We start from the raw sequence: 22,904 nt of genomic DNA, 5'->3' as shown, positions 1-22,904 counted from the left end.
TCTTCGCGGATGCACTGTCCGTTTACATTAAACCGCCTGGAAACGCCGGGAAACGGGAATCCACCAGCGTCCACGTATTCAATCCAGATCGTGTCAGCTCCGGTGCTGTGTAAACATTCAAAATACGCGGATACGCTGTGCTGAGCTCTAGCTGGCGTCTCATTGGACAGCGTCACTGTGACATCCACCTTCCTGATTCGCTGGCGTTGGTCATGTGACGCGACTGCTGAAAAACGGCGCGGACTTCCGCCTTGTATCACCTTTCATTAAAGAGTATAAAAGTATGAAAATACTGCAAATACTGATGCAAATACTGCCCATTGTGTAGTTATGATTGTCTTTAGGCTTGCCATCCTTCCACTTGCAATTAGTAAGTGATGTGCGCTGGGATCACACACACAGCGGCTCAGTCCCGAATCGTGGCTTGTGCACTTCACTCGCGCGCTGTGTGAGCTGCGCAGGGCCGGAGTGCGCACCCTCCAGAGGGCACTCGCTGTTCAGGGCGGAGTGATTTGGAGTGCAGGATGCCTGCGGAGCCGAGCGTATCCGCGTATTGGCGTTGCTGTGTGCACGGCTAATGGTTTTAGTGTAAACGCGAATCGTTTTAAGAACGTTAATCTGATGATCCGCTGATTCGACGTAATGTAAACGTAGCCCCACACTCACGCAGTAGTGGAGCATATCAACACCACTATTGACAGTGTTACCACAGAAAAACAGATCACCACATACCCCAATCAGAAGCCTTGGATGAACAGGGAAGTGCGGCTCCTGCTGAAAGCACTTAACAACGCGTTCAGATCGGGAGATGCACTCGCCTACAGTACATCCAGAGCAGAACTGAAGAGGGGCATCAAGAAGGCCAAGCACGAATACAAGCTCAAGGTGGAGGAACACTTTGCGAACAACGACCCCTAGCGCATGTGGGAGGGCATCCAGGCCATCACAGATTACAAGAACAGCAACACTTCATCAGCCACCATACGGTAGATGTGTCCTTCCTAAACGAGCTCAATGACTTCTATGCCCGCTTCAATAAGGACAACAAAGAAAATGCCATAAAGATCACACCCTCAGTTAACCCTCAGCTACTCATTCTTTCACACACAGATGTCCAAAACGCACTGAGTCACATCAACGCACGCAAGGCTGCGGGCCCTGATGGTATTCCAGGACGTGTGCTCAGAGCTTGTGCTGAGCAGCTTTCAGGAGTATTCACGGACATCTTCAACCTGTCCCTGGCCCAAGCAGTAGTACCGGCGTGCTTTAAATCAACATCCATTGTGCCAGTGCCGAAACACTCCTCCCCAAAGTGCCTAAATGACTACCGCCCAGTGGCACTTACTCCTATAGTGATGAAGTGCTTCGAACGACTGGTCCTGGCACACCTCAAAGACTGTCTGCCCCCCACACTCGACCCACACCAATACGCCTACCGCAGTAACAGGAGTACAGAGGATGCAGTCTCCACAGTGCTGCACTGTGTACTCTCTCACCTGGACAATAAAAACACTTATGCAAGAATGCTGTTTGTGGATTTCAGCTCAGCATTCAACACTGTCATCCCCGCCAAGCTAATCACAAAACTCACAGACCTTGGAATCAGCACCTCCCTCTGCAACTGGATCATGGACTTGCTGACCAACAGACCACAGCATGTTAGGTCAGACCACATCACATCCTCCACCCTCACACTCAGCACAGGAACTCCGCAAGGATGTGTGATGAGCCCCTTCATCTACTCCCTCTTCACCCACGACTGCAGACCTATGTATGGATCCAACTCCATCATAAAGTTTGCAGACGACACCACAGTGATTGGACTAATCAGCAACAATGACGAGTCAGCGTACAGGTCAGAGGTTAAACACCTTGCTGCTTGGTGTGCGGACAACAACCTGCTCCTTAACACCAGTAAAACAAAAGAAATCATCGTGGACTTCAGGAAGGAGAAGGGAGGCACGCCCACCCCCCTCCACATCAATAGCATGGAGGTGGAACATGTCTCCAGCTTCAAATTCCTGGGGATCCACATCTCAGAGAACCTGACCTGGTCTACCAACACCTCCCACCTCATCAAGAAGGCCCATTAGCGTCTCTTCTTCCTAAGAACACTGAAGAGAAACCACCTGTCTGCTGTCATCCTGGGCAACTTCTACCGCTGCGCAGTAGAGAGTATTCTGACTAACTGTGTTACAGTGTGGTAGGGAAACTGCTCTGCTGCTGACCGCAAAGCACTCCAGAGGGTGGTGAAAACTGCCCAATGCATTATAGGTGCTCCACTTCCGGACACTGAGGGAGTCTACAAGATGAGATGCGTGCGCCGGGCACGTAGCATCCTCAGAGACTCTTCCCACCCAGCTCCTCCCATCCAGGAGGCAATTCAGGAGTCTGCAGACCAAAACAAGCAGATACAGGAACAGCTTCTTCCCCACAGCCATCACCCTACTGAACTCTGCCAGCAGATGATCCCACATCCTCCTTCTACCTGTATTGACTCTTGTTGCACTTGATAACTGCACATCTCGTTCCATAGCTGTACATATTCATCAATATTCTCTACTGGTGGATCTATTTACACAGCCAGTCTTGCATGTGTGTGTATATATGTATATGCTTACATCCACACTTGAGTTTAGGTGTGCATGTATAGGTGTATATATGTATATGTGTATATTCTGAATGCCTATTTAACTCTTATTGTTTGTATATTCACTAGACATCTGTATTGCAAGTAAGTTCTTCTGTATATAGCCTTAAGGATAATTATAACCACTCCTTTTTTATAGCCCTACCTGTACATACTTCTCCCGTAACTTTGTACATATACTGCACAGATGTATATGTGTATATTCTGTGTTTATTTAACTCTTATTTTTTTATATTCACAAGACATCTGCATAGCAAGTTAGCTACTTCTGTATATAGCCTTAAGGATAATTATAATTATAACCACCCTTTTTTATAGCCCTACCTGTAGTTACTTCTCCTTTAACTACCGTACATATACTGCACAGAACTATTGAACATCCTATTTATTTATCTGTACATTTCTACTACTATAACCATCTCATTTGCACTAGCTGTACATAGCTGCATTCATCTGTACATATTGCTTATCTGTACATACTGTATTTATCTGTATTTACTGCACTTCTGCTATTTGTACTTCTGATTAGATGCTAACTGCATTTCATTACCCTGTATTTATACTGAGTAATGACAGTAAAGTTGAATCTAATCTAACCTAATCTAAAAAAAGGTTGCCAGTTTGATTCCCTGGACCAGCAAGAATGGCTAAAGTGCCCTTGAGCAAGGCACCTAACCCCCAGCCCTTTGTCAGAATACGGACAAGAAACGAGTATAATGTCTATAATGTTGGGGAATCCACGGCCTAATAGTTAGAGAAGCAGCTTTAGGACCAAAAGGTTGCCAGTTTGATTCCCTGGACCAGCAAGAATGGCTAAAGTGCCCTTGAGCAAGGCACCTAACCCCCAGCCCTTTGTCAGAATACGGACAAGAAACGAGTATAATGTCTATAATGTTGGGGAATCCACGGCCTAATAGTTAGAGAAGCAGCTTTAGGACCAAAAGGTTGCCAGTTTGATTCCCTGGACCAGCAAGAATGGCTAAAGTGCCCTTGAGCAAGGCACCTAACCCCCAGCCCCTCCGCAGGCTGCTCTGGGTATGTTGTATGTCACTCTGGATAAGAGCGTCTGCTAAATGCCTATAATGTAATAATGTCTCAACGTGCACGTTATGATGCAGTCCAGCTATGGTAAGCTTGTCTAGTGTTATTTTATATATATTGCATATAAAAAGAGTCCCTTAAGGGCTCTTTGGATAGTTAAGATCTTTGGTTTCCTAAAGGGATTGTACTTGGAACCCTCTGTTGTAGAGTTTTACATTGAATGTTTCGGATTCCCTAGATGGGACAACCCGAAGGACACTGAAGTGCATGAGCAGCATGTTATTCATACAGCTGTACTCCTGTGTCTGTCCATGTTTAAAGGGTCTCAAGAAGAAGATAACTCAGAATACAGAAAAGATCGATGCTCTGATTGTGGTCGGTGAGGGTTTGATTCAGAGGAGTGCTCCCCTGGATGCTGTGCTTATCGAGGATGAGCTCGAAGAACTGCATTCCTACTGCCAAACAGTGTTCAGCCGAGTGGGCTGCTTCCACCAGCGCCTCACCAGCCCTCAGCCTGTACGCTACACTTCAATCTGTTCATTTGCATTTCACTATCTGACCTACACATCACATAGACATGTGCTTACATCAGGGACGGATCCAGCCCAAGAACCTGACAGATGCACATTTGCAGAAATATTTTCACTAATTTTACCAGATCGTTATGGATTTTCATAGGGGCGTAGAGCACGCCGAGCCCTTTCCGAAGAGGCTCGGCATGCTCAGGGAGAAGGAGGTGCCTCTTTACAGGCACCTCCTTCTCCCTGAGACCTTTCGAAACAGCCCAGGCCTGGCCCGCTACGACCGTGGCTCGGTTCATTATTCGCGGCGAATTTCAAATTTTGACCTCTTTCTGGAGTATTTTATTGGTTTGATCTAGATTCTTTGGCTCAGGTCATGCTATACAAAACATCACGAAAATACAGGTAATTGGGTCAGTTAAGCATCACCGCTTACCACAGGTGGTCAGATCCTGACCTACACATCACATATACATGTGCTTACAGTACATCAGGGACGGATCCAGCCCAAGAATCTTACAGATGCACATTTGCAGAAATATTTTCACTAATTTTGCCAGATCGCTATGGATTTTCACAGGGGCGTAGAGCCCTTTCTGAAGAGGGCAGCCACGGCCTGCTACAACTGCGGCTCGGCCTGCTATTCACTCCGAAGCCCTGCGCGAGTGAGTGTGGCTCATCGAAAACTTTAATAGGAGCCCTGGCCAGAATTTAAAAATTCATAGCTTGGCCACCGAAAGTGGTGTAGTGGTTAGAACTGTCACCTCACAGCAAGAAGGTCCTGGGTCCGAGCCCAGCGGCTGGCGAGGGCCTTTCTGTGTGGAGTTTGCGTGTTCTCCCCGTGTCCACGTGGGTTACAGACCTCCGGGTGTTCCGGTTTCCCCCACAGTCCAAAGACATGCAGGTTAGGTTAACTGGTGACTCTAAATTGACCGTAGGTGTGAATGTGAGTGTGAATGGTTGTCTGTGTCTATGTGTCAGCCCTGTGATGACCTGGCGACTTGTCCAGGGTGTACCCCGCCTCTCGCCCGTAGTCAGCTGGGATAGGCTCCAGCTTGCCTGCGACCCTGTAGAACAGGATAAGCGGTTACAGATAATGGATGGATGGCCACCGAAAGCCCTAGCCCTGCCAAACTTTGCAGGCACCTCCTTCTCCCTGAGACCTTTCGAAACAGCCCAGGCACAGCCTGCTACGACTGTGGCTCGGCCTGTTATTCGCGGTGAATTTCAAATTTTAATCTCTTTCTGGAGCATTTTATTGGTTTGATCTATATTCTTTGTCTCAGGTCACGCTATACAAAGCATGACCGGTAATTAGGTAATTAGGTCAGTTAAGCATCACTGCTTACCACAGGTGGTCGGATCCTGAACCATTGGTCTGTTGGTTGAGCGTTGTTCTATCCCATGTAGCCAGCTAGCAGTAAAGTAAACAAATGCCCCATGACCGATGCTAAGTGATGCGCATATATTTCTGACCGACACACGTGCATCGGTCTGGATCCGTCCCTGCTTACGTATCCTATTCATTTCTTGTTATCTGTTTTAAAAAGTGTTAGTTAATTAATACATTGCTGTGATTCAAGCTGTGGTACAGTGGGACCAGTGGCAGCTGGCACGAAAAGACCCTTTCCAAGGTTATAATATGTGGAGTGTGTATTCAGTCATTCGTCTCTAAAACTCTTACACAAAAATATGTCGGATACATTCAGTCTACCCCAAGAACTGAAATTACTAAAAGTTAAACAACGACTGATATGTTAAACAAATCGACAACTAAAACTTACTAATTAAAACAACCCTATATTTAAAATAAAAACTGAAAAGAATATAAAAATTAAAACCCATACGCTCCCCATGCACTTCATTAGGAACACCTCAAGCGAGCAGGCAGTTCTGCAGAGAGAAACACTTTGTTGATGAGAGAAGTCAAAGGAAAATGGCCAGACCGGTTCAAGCTGACAGGAAGCCTATCAGCCAAGAACCCTCTAACGATTCTTTGGGCACAAGTCCATCATAACTGGACAGGTGAAAATTGGAAAAGCATTGTGTGGCCCTTTTCTGATCTTCAGCTTGTCTGTCTGTGCCCACTGGAACCTCAAATTTCTGTTTTTGGCACCAGCAAACACGCCATTGTCAAAATCACTGATATCACATTTCCCCCCATTCTGATATTTGATGTGAACTTTAACTGAAGCTGGGTGGCACGGTGGTGTAGTGGTTAGCGCTGTCGCCTCACAGCAAGAAGGTCCGGGTTCGAGCCCCGTGGCCGGCGAGGGCCTTTCTGTGCGGAGTTTGCATGTTCTCCCCGTGTCCGCGTGGGTTTCCTCCGGGTGCTCCGGTTTCCCCCACAGTCCAAAGACATGCAGGTTAGGTTAACTGGTGACTCTAAATTGACCGTAGGTGTGAATGTGAGTGTGAATGGTTGTCTGTGTCTATGTGTCAGCCCTGTGATGACCTGGTGACTTGTCCAGGGTGTACCCCGCCTTTCGCCCGTAGTCAGCTGGGATAGGCTCCAGCTTGCCTGCGACCCTGTAGAACAGGATAAAGCGGCTAGAGATAATGAGATGAGATGAGACTTTAACTGAAGCTCTTGTCCTGTGTCTGCATGGTTTTATGCATTTCACTGCAGCCACATCATTTGTACTGGAGGTAATGTATGAACGTCCAGGTGTACAGGCATTCCTAATAAAGTGGTTAGTGCATGTATAATAACACTATTTCATAGACCTACTCATTACTCGTGTCCATTTCTTCTCTACATTGTTTCCAGATGTTGGACAAACCCGAGCTCTGTATCAGCGAGAACACTGCAGGGATGGAAGTTTCTGATGTAGCTGAACCAAGCCATGACACATCCACCAGCCATGCCTCCATGTCCCTCCTGGTCCCCCCACAGGAGCGGTCAGGCTGTGAGACGCCGCTCAGTGTTGACTCCATCCCCCTGGAGTGGGACCACACTGGAGATGTGGGTGGTTCCTCCTCACATGAGGAGGAGGATGATGCAAGCTTCTTCAGCTGCCTCTCAGGTAACTACTGAATACTAACACCACTAACTAGTGATGCGTGAGTAAGTAGTAGTTGGTAGGTCACAACTGATAACTAAAATGTCACCCAATTTTATTTTAATGATGTGCTCATTGCTGTCCTATTGAGCATGAGACATGGCTAATTTGTTAGATGTCAAGAACTGATGAGGGCAATAAGACGACGCCATGACTGTTAATCGTTTTAGTGAAACGTTTCGATAGTGTTAAAGGTAGACTGCCTTTCAGATTTTTCAAGTGTAGGTCATAAAAAGAATTTTCCCTGACACCGTTATTTTTGTTTAGTGGACTGAAAGCTACTGAATTCAAATCATAGACTTCCAATTTTATTATTTAAAAAAAAAGAACAATTAATGAATTCAGGGCCACATGACCCTAAATTCTCCGCTATTTTTTTCCTGCTTCACCATGACAAGATACTACGTCATGCATCACGTGGTGGGCTTTCCCTGTTTGCGCAAGGCATTGTGGGATACAAATTTGAAACAGGAGAGAAAAATGCAAATTGTGAGTGTGTGAATGAAACGTGAAAGACTGACTACAGTAACGGAAAGCGAGAAGAAAAGACGTTATGTTGTGAAAGAAAGGAAACGCAGAACCAACTAATAAATATCGGCGGTCAGCGAGCACCTCGGTGTGATCAGCTGTTCGTTTAGCGACAGAATGATGGAACTGTCAGTGCACGGTCAAGGTAAACCTGTAGATGGCAGTAATGCAACACTGTGGATGCCAGCTGCTGTAAAACCCAAAAGAAGAAGGTAAACCTGCACATGCGCACACAGACTTCCTCTGTCTGCTTGACTGCGCGAAGCGAGTGATTTTATGCACATTATTTGCTCGGGAATCCGCTCAAATTGAATAACTTCCCAGTCATAGAATGGCCTGGTTTTTTATTTTTATTTAAATTTTTTTTATTTAAATTTTTTTTTAGATATTACAGGAATAAACATACATCACAATGACCAAATTTCAGAGGGAACTAAATTTCATGGATTTTATGAAATCGAAAGGTCGTCTAGCTTTTAGTGCATACTTGCAAAAAATACACGTTTGCATGACTATGGAGTTGATTTCTTCCTAAATAATTTCAAATGGAGTTCTGGAGCATAACTATATTGTACAATATATTGTCAGTACATATAGTGAATTGGAAGCCATTTGGTATTCAGCCAAATTGTATTTTGGGAGTGTTCACATCTAAAAGGATTCCTGGGTGGATGACTGGTTTTGAATTTTTTTTTTTTGCTTCAGGTCACCTGAATTTCTAAACGTTGGTCTCTGTTTTTATCATCAATTGTTAGCTCCACCACATGCTTTGACATGCACATCATTTAAGGATACAAGTTAAGCATCGGGGGCGGCACGGTGGTGTAGTGGTTAGCGCTGTCGCCTCACAGCAAGAAGGTCCTGGGTTCGAGCCCCGGGGCCGGCGAGGGCCTTTCTGTGCGGAGTTTGCATGTTCTCCCCGTGTCCGTGTGGGTTTCCTCCGGGTGCTCCGGTTTCCCCCACAGTCCAAAGACATGCAGGTTAGGTTAACTGGTGACTCTAAATTGACCGTAGGTGTGAATGAGAGTGTGAATGGTTGTCTGTGTCTATGTGTCAGCCCTGTGATGACCTGGCGACTTGTCCAGGGTGTACCCTGCCTTTCGCCCGTAGTCAGCTGGGATAGGCTCCAGCTTGCCTGCGACCGTGTAGAAGGATAAAGCGGCTAGAGATAATGAGATGAAGTTAAGCATCTTAGCTTTATAGACTGTTACCACACAAACCAAATTAATCAGACTTGTGCATCTGCAACTGTAGGGTCCTTGAACAAAGCCCTTGAACGACAACTGCTCAGTTTTACCCTGTCAGCTTTGCATATCTGTTCAGAGAAAAGCCTCAAGCAAAATGAATAAAATGTAATTGTAATGTTAATACAGCAATCAATAATAAATAACTGCTTCACAGTGGAGAAAAAGGTGTAACCGAAATCCAAAAATCCCACGAAAGTTACACTCACTAATAGGCAAGGCAAGTTTATTTATATAGCACATTTCATACACAGTGGCAGTTCAATGTACTTTACAGAAGTAAAAGCAAACAGTAAACAATAGAAAATAAAATTACATAAAATAAATGGGGAAAAAAATAATAAGAATTAAACAATAGTAGAAATAAAATAATAAAATGAAGTAAAAGTTCAGTAAAAAAAACCAGCAGAATAAAATAGAATAAAAGTTAAGAAAGTTTAAAACATGTAAAGATGACAATATTAATCAGTTAGCAGAAAGCATCTGAAAACAGCAGGAGCATTTTTAATGTCCTCTGGGAGTTGGTTCCATAGCTGTACTGCATAGTAGCTAAAAGCTGCTTCACCACACTTTGTTTTAACAACAGGTTTTACCAGTAAATTTTGCTGCTGCGATCTGGTAGATCTGATTGGGTTAGGCTGCTGCAACATATCAGAGAGGTAATTGGGCCCTGTACCATTTAGAGATTTGTACACCAGCAGCAATGCTTTAAAGTCAGTTCTGTAGCTTACTGGAAGCCAGTGAAGGGACCTTAGAATTGGAGTAATGTGCTCTGTTCTTTTTGTTCAATAGAGGCTTTGCACCATCACATAACCCCATAACAATGGTAACTACGCCACCATGACAGGGGGCACGCTTGTAGTGCTTCGTTTAGACGAGTTAGTTGTTATTGATCAGTATGGGAAGGTTTTGGATATGCAAATAATTTTGAACGAAACAAAGACATCAGATTTTTCAATTTGCCCAAAGTAATTCATCATCACAGGGAAAACTAGAGAAATTTCTAAATGTAGAAGGGAAAAAATAGGGAAAAACATTCAGCGGGACTTGGTGTCGAATGGAGAGGTCAAAAACCATACGGTATGTTCACTTCACTTCCATGAAGGTCTCATCTCATTATCTGTAGCCGCTTTATCCTGTTCTACAGGGTCGCAGGCAAGCTGGAGCCTATCCCAGCTGACTACGGGCGAAAGGCGGGGTACACCCTGGACAAGTCGCCAGGTCATCACAGGGCTGACACATAGACACAGACAACCATTCACACTCACATTCACACCTACGGTCAATTTAGAGTCACCAGTTAACCTAACCTGCATGTCTTTGGACTGTGGGGGAAACCGGAGCACCCGGAGGAAACCCACGCGGACACGGGGAGAAAATGCAAACTCCGCACAGAAAGGCCCTCGCTGGCCACGGGGCTCAAACCCGGACCTTTTTGCTGTGAGGCGACAGCGCTAACCACTACACCACCCCTTCCATGAAGGTAAGAATTAAATAAATAATAATTTCACAACTGCAGCAAGATGCTTATTCTTATTCAGTGAAGTGAACATGAACCTCAACACAGCAGCTCGGCAGAGTCTCACCTTCACCGAGACTTAAAGTGCATTTACCAGTACATTCGGAACGCATTGTGCATGCATTTGCGACCCTGTCGTTATGGGATCACTTGATACTGATCTGCGCGCAATCAGCATGCTGTTTTCACAGAGACTTTGTGAAGTATTCTGTCAGGTATGCGGCAGTAGACGGGTCTAAGTGCAGGAAGAGTGTATTAGCAGGCAAAACAAAACACAAACAAAACTGAAAGCAGAGTCATAAACATGGCTAGAAACAAATGTGACAGTAATCATGATAATACTTCACAAAGCCTCTGTGTCCACAACGCACTCCGAAGGATCCCCGAATGTACATGGCATGACATATCAGGTACATGGCAACGCAACGCTTGCTGAAAACGATGCAATACACATGCCACACCTCTAGGGGCGCTGTAAGACGGTCTCTTCGGAGACACCAGAACAATAGAAGAAGTAAGGACGCATGCGCATAAACTATTATGCGCGAGACTTCATATTAGCCACAAAGTCAGAAAAATCTGTTCGTAAAATTACATTATAATGACCAAATACAATGAAAAGTATTTTTCCAGTCTCACCTGTGAAAGGTAATCCCATATGATCTCGTTTGGACGGCAAACCTGTTGGTACAGTTAAATGCAGCACATGAATGAGGCATCTTTATTCTCCGCTTTGACCCATCTAATATGGCGGCGAGGATGACGTATGATTCTACGCGGAAGGCGGCGTCTTTAATAGTCCAGAATAAATTGAATGCTACACGTTGATGGATTAATTTGTTCTTCTACGCCCTTTTTGAGGAATGTATTGTAGGACTTAAACCAACATCTGAAGAGGTGAGATCGCTCCTTTTTTTCCCTATTTTTGCTGGCGGGATTGACTCTGCCCTAAGGGCTATTCTCTCTCTCTCTCTCTCTCTCTCTCTCTCACTTTGCACCATTACACAATAAATATTCACAGTGAAAATATTTTGTAAGCGCGTTTCATGAGCCAAGTTATAGGATTTGTTGACAACTCGCATCGAGTTCGTTACACTTCTACCCGGCGTGAAGCACATGTGGTTGTGACATCATCGTATACAAATCCGTTCTACTCATCCAGACGACTTCGCAACGGCGCCGTTGCCAGATCTTTCCACTCTGGAACCCGTTCTCAAAAGATTTCGTTTTGGGGCACCCAAAACGCCGGTGCCGTGTGGACGCCAGGCCGAAACGATAAACAGTTTTATCAGATTCACCTGAATCCGTTGCCGTGTGGACAGGGCCTAAGTCTCGGTGAAGGTGAGGCTCTGCAGAGCCGCTGTGTTGAGGTTCATGTTCACTTCACTGTATAAGAATAAGCACCTTGCTGCAGTTGTGAAATTATTATTTTTTTAATTCTTACCTTCATGGAAATTAAGTGAGCATACCGTATGGTTTTTGACCTCTCCATTCGGCACCAAGTCCCGCTGAATTTTTTTTCCCTTCTACATTTAGAAATTTCTCTAGTTTTCCCTGTGATGATGAATTGCTTTGGGCAAATTGAAAAACCTGATGTCTTTGTTTCGTTCAAAATGATTTGCACATCCAAAAACACAGCAAAACCTTCTCATACTGATCAATAACAACTAACTCGTCTAAACGAAGCACTACAAGCGTGCCCCCTGTCATGGTGGCGTAGTTACCATTGCTATGGGGTCACGTGACAGTGCAAAGCCTCTATAGCCATTCTGCTTCCTGTCACGCACTGGACGTTTCTGCTAATTTTCTGTTCTAAGACTGCATCGTAGTCGCAGTCGGCATTAATGCATAGGGTAAAATCAAACTAAACATGAGTGACAGGAAAATTTTAAGTTCTCATCTCATTATCTCTAGCCGCTTTATCCTTCTACAGGGTCGCAGGCAAGCTGGAGCCTATCCCAGCTGACTACGGGCGAAAGGCGGGGTACACCCTGGACAAGTCGCCAGGTCATCACAGGGCTGACACATAGACACAGACAACCATTCACACTCACATTCACACCTACGGTCAAATTAGAGTCACCAGTTAACCTAACCTGCATGTCTTTGGACTGTGGGGGAAACCGGAGCACCCGGAGGAAACCCACGCGGACACGGGGAGAACATGCCAACTCCGCACAGAAAGGCCCTCGCCGGCCCCGGGGCTCGAACCCAGGACCTTCTTGCTGTGAGGCGACAGCGCTAACCACTACACCACCGTGCCGCCCAATTTTAAGTTTATTGCAAATAATTTTTCATCTATAAACATTAAGTGTCAAAAGCTTTATTTTGTAATTTTATTTGACTAACAGATTTATGTGACTAACGTTTTTTTGTGTTTGCCACAACATTACCTAAAAATGCATGCGATGACTTCTGCGACTGAAGTAATCTATTGCATTCCCTCAGGTGTGGAGGTCACAGAGAGCTCTGAGGCCTTTGTAAACGCCACAGTGCAGTCTTTTACAGCGATCTCGGGTAGGCATCAGCCATCTCCAGAAGTGTGACTTGAGCTGGGCATGCTGCACGCTCCCACACCTCTACTTATCCCTTCGTTAACCACTTTCCTGTCACTTAATTCTCATTACCTCCTCTGCAGGTCCCATTTTTCTGAGCTTTGTGTGTGAATAGATTGGGCACACAGGGCATGAAAAAAAAACCTTTTTGTATTCCTCTCTGTCTCTCGTGAATGAATAAAATTTTTCTTCCTATCCTCCCCCTGGCCCAGTTGGCTCTATGCTCAGAGCATGAAAGCTTTAGCTGAGAGAGAGAGAGAGAGAGAGTGTGTATGTGTGTGGTGGTGGTGTTGGGGGGGCAGCTGAGAGCCCATCTTGCCCACGAAGGAAAGGAGGAGAGGGCATGGAGAGGTTAGACTCGGTCCGCCCACACCCTCTCCCAGTCCACAGCTGCTGCATGGCACAGCGCTGATAGGCATGCCACGATAACGCTGATGATACTGACTCTTTCACCTCAGGAATGAAGAGGCAGTGCCCCATCAAAGCATAACTACTTGTCTGCATGGTGCTGTTTATGCAGTGATCTAATTGTAATTTCTTTCTTTCCTTCTTTGTTTATTTCCCAGTCTCAGGACGAGATGTGGCGGCTCAGAGCTGGCACTCACAGGCTGTTCCAGATAAAATCCCCTTTACCCTTTCCGGTACAAAAGGACACACACCTGATCTTCCTGAACATGAAAGCACACCTTTTAAAAAAGGCTATGTGAGTACACACATACAATAAATGTAATAAAGCCAAGTCAGCTCCAAAATCATCAGCACCCTTAGTAAAGATGAGTAAAATGATTCTGGAAAAAAAAAAAAACTTTTGTAGGTGTTTAACTTAACTGTGAGATACAGTACCAGTCAAACGTTTGGACGCACATACTAACTGATAGGTTTTTCTATATTTTGACTATTTTCTACATTGTAGAACGATACTGAAGACATCACAACTTTGAAATAACATATAGAACATGTATGGAATTATGTGTTAAACAAAACAAGTCAAGTTTATTTTTATAGCGCTTTTAACAATAGACAAAGCAGCTTTACAGAAATTACAAGACTTTAAACATGAGCTAATTTTATCCCTAATGAGCAAGCCTGTGGCGACGGTGGCAAGGAAAAACTCCCTCAGACGACATGAGGAAGAAACCTCGAGAGGAACCAGACTCAAAAGGGAACCCATCCTCATTTGGGTGATAACAGCGTGATTTATAAATAATTCGCTTCTATAACAATGTCCTATATACACTACCGTTCAAAAGTTTGGGGTCACCCAGACAATTTTGTGTTTTCCATGAAAAGTCACACTTTTATTTCCCACCATAAGTTGTAAAATGAATAGAAAATATAGTCAATACATTTTTCTGGCCATTTTGAGCATTTAATCGACCCCACAAATGTGATGCTCCAGAAACTCAATCTGCTCAAAGGAAGGTCAGTTTTATAGCTTCTCTAAAGAGCTCAACTGTTTTCAGCTGTGCTAACATGATTGTACAAGGGTTTTCTAATCATCCATTAGCCTTCTGAGGCAATGAGCAAACACATTGTACCATTAGAACACTGGAGTGAGAGTTGCTGGAAATGGGCCTCTATACACCTATGGAGATATTGCACCAAAAACCAGACATTTGCAGCTAGAATAGTCATTTACCACATTAGCAATGTATAGAGTGGATTTCTGATTAGTTTAAAGTGATCTTCATTGAAAAGAACAGTGCTTTTCTTTCAAAAATAAGGACATTTCAAAGTGACCCCAAACTTTTGAATGGTAGTGTAGTCACAAAGTATAACTGTGAAACCAGGAAATTCATTATAGTTTTAACACGAAGTCAGTTTCGTTGAAGTTATCAACTGTTCATTAATGGAAACTTGAGTGCAAAACTGTTCATGACAACCGCAGTCCTAGAGTTAGCAAGTTAACTGTAGTCCTCAGCTATAAAAGCATTACTGTAAGTGTCCAGAGCGTCTTCCAAGCGCGACTTTCAACTGTCCATATGGGGCCGTCCTCCACAGGAGCAATGTGATGAGACTCCCGCCAGACGTAGGGCATCAGGATGGATCAGGCAGGTCCGAGGAGCAGAAGAGGTCAGCATCTCGATCCCAGAATTAACATGTAACTCAGAGGGACAGACAGGGGGAAGAAAACACAGGTTGTTAGGTATGCCCAATGTCACCTGAATAAGTAGGTACAGTATACTGTACATTTTGTGCTGAGTGCAAGCAGGGACTCCGGCAAAACTAACTATGACAGCATAATTAAAAGAGGAGAGCCAGAAGGTAACACAGGCATGAGGGCGCCCCGGGACATAAAGCAGCCAGTCACTACACCGACAACAAACCCGAGTGACGTTTGATATTTTAGATTCTTCAAAGTAGCCATCGTTTACCTTGATGACGCTTTGCACGCTATTGGCATTATCTTTTTTTTGTTTTCAAGTTTATTTGTATAGCTCTTTTAACAACAGACATTGTCACAAAGCAGCTTTAGAGAAAATTAAAGACTTTAAACATATGAGAGAGTTTTATCCCTAATAAATGTATTTATCCCTGATGAGCAAGCATGAGGTCGTCACCTGGAATGCTTTTCAGTTAACAGATGTGTTTCGTCAAAAGTTAATTAGTGCAATTTCTTGCCTTCTTAATGCATTTGAGATCAAACAGTAAATAGTAAATCATAAAAATGCAGTAAATAGCCCTATTCCACAACTGTAGTAATCCATATTATATCAAGAACCGCTCAACTAAGTAAAGAGAAACAACATCTGTCATTACTTTAAGACATGACGTGTCTTTTAATTAATAAAAATAGGTACCCTATGGGGGCGGCACGGTGGTGTAGTGGTTAGCGCTGTCGCCTCACAGCAAGAAGGTCCGGGTTCGAGCCCCGTGGCCGGCGAGGGCCTTTCTGTGCGGAGTTCGCATGTTCTCCCCGTGTCCACGTGGGTTTCCTCCGGGTGCTCTGGCTTCCCCCACAGTCCAAAGACATGCAGGTTAGGTTAACTGGTGACTCTAAATTGACCGTAGGTGTGAATGTGAGTGTGAATGGTTGTCTGTGTCTATGTGTCAGCCCTGTGATGACCTGGCGACTTGTCCAGGGTGTATCCCGCCTTTCGCCCGTAGTCAGCTGGGATAGGCTCCAGCTTGCCTGCGACCCTGTAGAACAGGATAAAGCGGCTAGAGATAATGAGATGAGGTACCCTATGGGTACATGTGGCTACTGCTTATAAACACAATTTTTTTCTGATACCATGTCCATACAGTAAATATAGCATATACAGTTAGGTCCATATATATTTGGACACTGACACAAATTTTCTTTTTTTTACCTGTTTACTGAAACATATTCAAGTTCTAGTTACATAATGGACATGGACAAAGTCCAGACTTTCAGCTTTCATTTGAGGGTATCCACATTAAAATTGGATGAAGGGTTTAGGAGTTTCAGCTCCTTAACATGTGCCACCCTGTTTTTAAAGGGACCAAAAGTAATTGGACAATTGACTCAAAGGCTATTTCATGGGCAGGTGTGGGCAATTCCTTCATTATGTCATTCTCAATTAAGCAGATAAAAGGCCTGGAGTTGATTTGAGGTGTGGTGCTTGCATTTGGAAGATTTGGCTGTGAAGAAAACATGCGGTCAAAGGAGCTCTCCATGCAGGTGAAACAAGCCATCCTTAAGCTGCGAAAACAGAAAAAAAAACATTCGAGAAATTGCTACAATATTAGGAGTGGCAAAATCTACAGTTTGGTACATCCTGAGAAAGAAAGAAAGCACTGGTGAAGTCATCAATGCAGAAAGACCTGGACACTCACAGAAGACAACAGTAGTGGATGATCGCAGAATAATTTCCATGGTGAAGAGAAACCCCTTCACAACAGCCAACCAAGTGAACAACACTCTCCAGGAGGTAGGCGTATCAATATCCAAATCTACCATAAAGAGAAGACTGTATGAAAGTAAATACAGAGGGTTCACTGCACGGTGCAAGCCACTCATAAGCCTCAAGAATAAAAAGGCTAGATTGGACTTTGCTAAAAAACATCTAAAAAAGCCAGCACAGTTCTGGAAGAATATTCTTTGGACAGATGAAACCAAGATCAACCTCTACCAGAATGATGGAAAGAAAAAAGTATGGCAAAGGCGTGCTACAGCTCATGATCCAAAGCATACCACATCATCTGTAAAACACGGCGGAGACAGTGTGATGGCTTGGGCATGCATGGCTGCCAGTGGCACTGGGTCACTAGTGTTTATTGATGATGTGACACAGGACAGAAGCAGCCGGATGAATCCTGAGGTATTCAGAGACATACTGTGTGCTCAAATCCAGCCAAATGCAGCCAAACTGATTGGTCGGCGTTTCATAATACAGATGGACAATGACCCAAAACATAAAGCCAAAGCAACCCAGGAGTTTATTAAAGCAAAGAAGTGGAATATTCTTGAATGGCCAAGTCAGTCACCTGATCTCAACCCAATTGAGCATGCATTTCACTTGTTAAAGACTAAACTTCAGACAGAAAGGCCCACAAACAAACAGCAACTGAAAACCGCTGCAGTAAAGGCCTGGCAGAGCATTAAAAAGGAGGAAACACAGCGTCTGGTGATGTCCATGAGTTCAAGACTTCAGGCAGTCATTGCCAACAAAAGGTTTTCAACTAAGTATTAGAATTTACAATTATTTAATTTGTCCAATTACCTTTGAGCCCCTGAAATGAAGGGATTGTGTTTAAAAAATGCTTTAGTTCCTCACATTTTTATGCAATCGTTTTGTTCAACCCACTGAATTAAAGCTGAAAGTCTGAACTTCAACTGCATCTGAATTGTTTTGTTCAGAATTCATTGTGGTAATGTACAGAACCAAAATTAGAAAAATGTTGTCTCTGTCCAAATATTTATGGACCTAACTGTATATATATTTAGTTTATGAGGCAGTAGACGCAAAAATGAAGCGTAATCCAAAAATGAACAATTAGAAAGAAAGCACAACTTTTTTCATCACACACTTACGAAATCCCTCTCTGCATTTAACCCATCTGAAGCAGTGAACACACACGTGAGCAATGAGCGCACACACATACCCAGAGCAGTAGGTAGCCATGCTAACAGCACCCGGGGAGCAGTTGGGAGTTAGGTACCTCGCTCAAGGGCACCTCAGCCCAAGGCCGTCCCATATTAGCCTAACCTGCATGTCTTTGGACTGTGGGGGAAACCGGAGCACCCAGAGGAAACCCACACAGACACGGGGAGAACATGCAAACTTCACACAGAAAGGCCCTCGCCGGCCGTTGGGCTTGAACCCAGAACCTTCTTGCTGTGAGGCGACCGTGCTAACCACTACACCACCATGCTGCCCACAATTTTTTTTTGTGAAAATCACAGAAGGAAAATATACCAAGTGCCTGTACTTTATGTTATTCTACTCTTACAGTTTTCGAAACTGAAACTTCAGAACCGAGGCTGACATACGGTACGCACGCTGTCATCATGACCGAAACTCTTATTTTCCGTAAACAGCCCGGTGCTAGAGCTCAGTGGTCTCAATACTCTTTTCGACAACTTCCCGTAACAACTCGGAAGTGCATCACATCGACATCGCACATGGGACCACTGGCCGAAGAAGGCGAGGAAAGGGGGACAACCTGGAGTATATTTTAAAATATGAGCACATATTTTTCCTCTGTAATACGCATAAACATGTCTGAAAGCAGTTTCTTTAGTCTAGTCCATTTATTTCGAATGGTGAACCAAATTATATACACTCACCGGCCATTTTAATAGGAACACCTGTATGCGCATGTCCAGTGCGCTACTGTTGCACTCATTCTTACTGTACAACATGATGACATAATGGCTACAGCCTCTATACAGTGGTGCTTGAAAGTTTGTGAACCCTTTTGAATTTTCTATATTTCTGCATAAATATGACCTAAAACATCATCAGATTTTCACACAAGTCCTAAAAGTAGATAAAGAGAACCCAGTTAAACAAATGAGACAAAAATATTATACTTGGTCATTTATTTATTTAGGAAAATGATCCAATATTACATATCTGTGAGTGGCAAAAGTATGTGAACCTCTAGGATTAGCAGTTAATTTGAAGGTGAAATTAGAGTCAGGTGTTTTCAATCAATGGGATGACAATCAGGTGTGAGTGGGCACCCTGTTTTATTTAAAGAACAGGGATCTATCAAAGTCTGATCTTCACAACATGTTTGTGGAAGTGTATCATGGCACGAGCAAAGGAGATTTCTGAGAACCTCAGAAAAAGCGTTGTTGATGCTCGTCAGGCTGGAAAAGGTTACAAAACCATCTCTAAAGAGTTTGGACTCCACCAATCCACAGTCAGATAGACTGGGTACAAATGGAGGAAATTCAAGTCCATTGTTACCCTCCCCAGGAGTGGTCGACCGACAAAGATCACTCCAAGAGTAAGGCGTGTAATAGTCGGCGAGGTCACAAAGGACCCCGGGGTAACTTCTAAGCAACTGAAGGCCTCTCTCACATTGGCGAATGTTAATGTTCATGAGTCCACCACCAGGAGAACACTGAACAACAATGATGTGCATGGCAGGGTTGTAAGGAGAAAGCCACTGCTCTCCAAAAAGAACATTGCTGCTCATCTGCAGTTTGCTAAAGATCACGTGGACAAGCCAGAAGGCTATTGGAAAAATGTTTTGTGGACGGATGAGACCAAAATAGAACTTTTGGTTTAAATGAGAAGCGTTATGTTTGGAGAAAGGAAAACACTGCATTCCAGCATAAGAACCTTATCCCATCTGTGAAACATGGTGGTGGTAGTATCATGGTTTGGGCCTGTTTTGCTGCATCTGGGCCAGGACGGCTTGCCATCATTGATGGAACAATGAATTCTGAATTATACCAGCGAATTCTAAAGGAAAATGTCAAGACATCTGTCCATGAACTGAATCTCAAGAAAAGGTGGGTCATGCAGCAAGACAACGACCCTAAGCACACAAGTCGTTCTACCAAAGAATGGTTAAAGAAGAATAAAGTTAATGTTTTGGAATGGCCAAGTCAAAGTCCTGACCTTAATCCAATGGAAATGTTGTGGAAGGACCTGAAGCAAGCAGTTCATGTGAGGAAACCCACCAACATCCCAGAGTTGAAGCTGTTCTGTACGGAGGAACGGGCTAAAATTCCTCCAAGCCGGTGTGCAGGACTGATCAACAGTTACCGCAAACATTTAGTTGCAGTTATTGCTGCACAAGGGGGTCACACCAGATACTGAAAACAAAGGTTCACATACTTTTGCCACTCACAGATATGTAATATTGGATCATTTTCCTCAATAAATAAATGACCGAGTATAATATTTTTGTTTCATTTGTTTAACTGGGTTCTCTTTATCTACTTTTAGAACTTGTGTGAAAATCTGATGATGTTTTAGGTCATATTTATGCAGAAATATAGAAAATTCTAAAGGGTTCACAAACTTTCAAGCACCACGGTATGAGGCAGTGGGCACAAAAATAAAGAAAAGCCATTAAATTAGAAGGGGTGTCCAAACCTTTGACTGGTACTGTATGTAGTCAGTTTCTGTTAATATTTACTTATCTGACTTAATTCTTATGCTCAGTAATAGAATCACAATGACAAAAACAAGCCTTTGTCTTTTCTCTAACTGACCGCACTCTCTCTGTTAGAACCATGTTTTCTTCTTCAGCTAGCTTCTTAAGGAAAAAAGCCAGAGTTGAGCTGTTCAAGCTTCGGCGCGATGCTCATTTCTAGGCCATAAAATAGAATCAGATGCTTGAACCTAATAAACCGAATAGCTCATTTGCCTTGCATCACATTTTCCCCTAAGATATCTTTAAAAATCTATAATTATTAGCAATCTAGAAACACGATAAACATTACAGACTGTACCTTTTGCTTCAAGACTGAGTGAGTAAAAAGAAACTGCAGAAACCATCAGTGATGCAGGAAATAATAATGGGTTTGTTATAAAAGCTGATTTCTACCGCATATACAAATCTGTGAACATGTGCAAACAGCATGTGTCGACATTTGCATACCGTAGATGTCTGCCTAGTCACTTGCAGTGGGCTGCTAGCTTTTGCACTATCAGATACACTTGATGCCGGGCAGCTTAGATGTGCATGACATTAATGTCAAGAACCGCTACGTAAACAGAAACGACAGTCCATCATTACTTTAACCCTTCTTCCTAACAGTGTGTTTATTATATATATTTTTTCTTTCTCAACCTGTGTCTGTCTTTCACTGTTGGTCTGAAAAGTGAAATAAATACTGATGTGTTCCAGTGTTGGAACGTTATAGCCCATTCACTTAGAAACAGATGCAACTATGCATGTGGCTGTGGTTTCAGCTTTTATTATTCAAATGTCCATTATTTAAAACCGAAGCGGAGTTCTTTCAGTTGTTTTTGAGAAGTCCTTGTATGGAACTGCGCTCTATCTGTATATCCTGTTGACATTAATTACACTAATATCCCATTTTCCCAATGATGGCCAATAGGTTGAGATCATGTCTGAGTGCAGCAGCAGCATTAAGAACGTAAAGAAGGTCTCGCTCATCCTGGATGATGATGTACATCAGGAGAGCCAAGGAGGTCTCACCAGCCTCGCAGCTGCAGACAAACAGTCAAGTAAATAACACACACACCCCTTATAATTTAATTCACTACATTCATACCCAGTGGTCGAGTTGTAAAATCAAACCGGGGGGGATGGTGAAATTTTTCGTCGCGTGTCGACCCATCGGTCGGTCCGTCGGTGGGAAACTGGTTCGCTTTTAGGAGGGTTTGCACACAACGTAGGTCTGTGGACCTTGTTCATTTACCAGACATACAGTATTTTGTGCTGATAAAGTGTGTATTACACTTTTTATTACTTTTTATTGTTGTAAAAAACATAATACACTGGTATTTTACTGTAAAACATGCACAGTGTGGATGTCATGTGTCATATTTAGTCAGTCTCCTGGCTGACATACAGTACCTACCACATTCTCCATATTAGGGTGAAATGCAGATGACAAATTTGTAGTGTAACTTCATAGTCATGGTAGGCTCCTTTTAAATCGTTTGGTAAATAATTTATTAAAACCTCAGCAGGCAATGTCAATGAACAACTGAATCTTTTCATATCAAGTTAATAGAATTTTTATTCAAAGCTGGACATTGGGAACATTGAGTTAAATACAGAGGTAGGTAGGGAACCAATAAGCTAAAACAAGCAACAGTAAATTGTAAATCTTCAGCTGTTGGTTCTCCTGCTTGCTCCTGCTCCTGTATTGTCTCACACTCCGGGTCCTCCAGCTCCTGTTGCACTGTGTTGCAGTTGCTGCTGACTGTCATCTGGAATAAAGAGCAGTGGATAAGATAATTTAATTAAATATAATTATAATGGGGCGGCACGGTGGTGTAGTGGTTAGCGCTGTCGCCTCACAGAAAGAAGGTCCGGGTTCGAGCCCCGTGGCCGGCGAGGACCTTTCTGTGCGGAGTTTGCATGTTCTCCCCGTGTCCGCGTGGGTTTCCTCCGGGTGCTCCGGTTTCCCCCACAGTCCAAAGACATGCAGGTTAGGTTAACTGGTGACTCTAAATTGACCGTAGGTGTGAATGTGAGTGTGAATGGTTGTCTGTGTCTATGTGTCAGCCCTGTGATGACCTGGCGACTTGTCCAGGGTGTACCCCGCCTTTCGCCCGTAGTCAGCTGGGATAGGCTCCAGCTTGCCTGCGACCCTGTAGAACAGGATAAAGCGGCTAGAGATAATGAGATGAGATGAGATGTTATTTCTGATTTATTT

At 43.7% G+C, this 22,904-nt stretch overlaps 1 protein-coding gene across 11 annotated transcripts in view; it reads left to right on the top strand.

Annotated features, from left to right (window-relative positions):
• The window catches only part of LOC132883748 (nesprin-2), a 379,369-nt gene that overhangs the window by 339,538 nt on the left and 16,927 nt on the right, over positions 1-22,904 (top strand). For 9 of the 11 annotated variants that reach the window (XM_060917719.1, XM_060917720.1, XM_060917721.1 and 6 more), the window contains 5 exons: positions 4,013-4,207; positions 6,983-7,238; positions 13,014-13,082; positions 13,687-13,823; positions 21,615-21,744. In XM_060917719.1, the coding sequence (XP_060773702.1) occupies positions 4,013-4,207; positions 6,983-7,238; positions 13,014-13,082; positions 13,687-13,823; positions 21,615-21,744 (787 nt within the window). The remainder of the gene's footprint in view (positions 1-4,012; positions 4,208-6,982; positions 7,239-13,013; positions 13,083-13,686; positions 13,824-21,614; positions 21,745-22,904) is intronic. The other 2 variants (XM_060917722.1, XM_060917718.1) reach the window with 2 other exon arrangements.

The sequence above is a fragment of the Neoarius graeffei genome, chromosome 3, assembly GCF_027579695.1.
Source record: "Neoarius graeffei isolate fNeoGra1 chromosome 3, fNeoGra1.pri, whole genome shotgun sequence".
In the NCBI taxonomy this organism is placed as follows: domain Eukaryota; kingdom Metazoa; phylum Chordata; class Actinopteri; order Siluriformes; family Ariidae; genus Neoarius; species Neoarius graeffei.
Note: the sequence above shows the minus strand (reverse complement) of the source record. Positions and strands in the feature narration are given on the sequence as shown.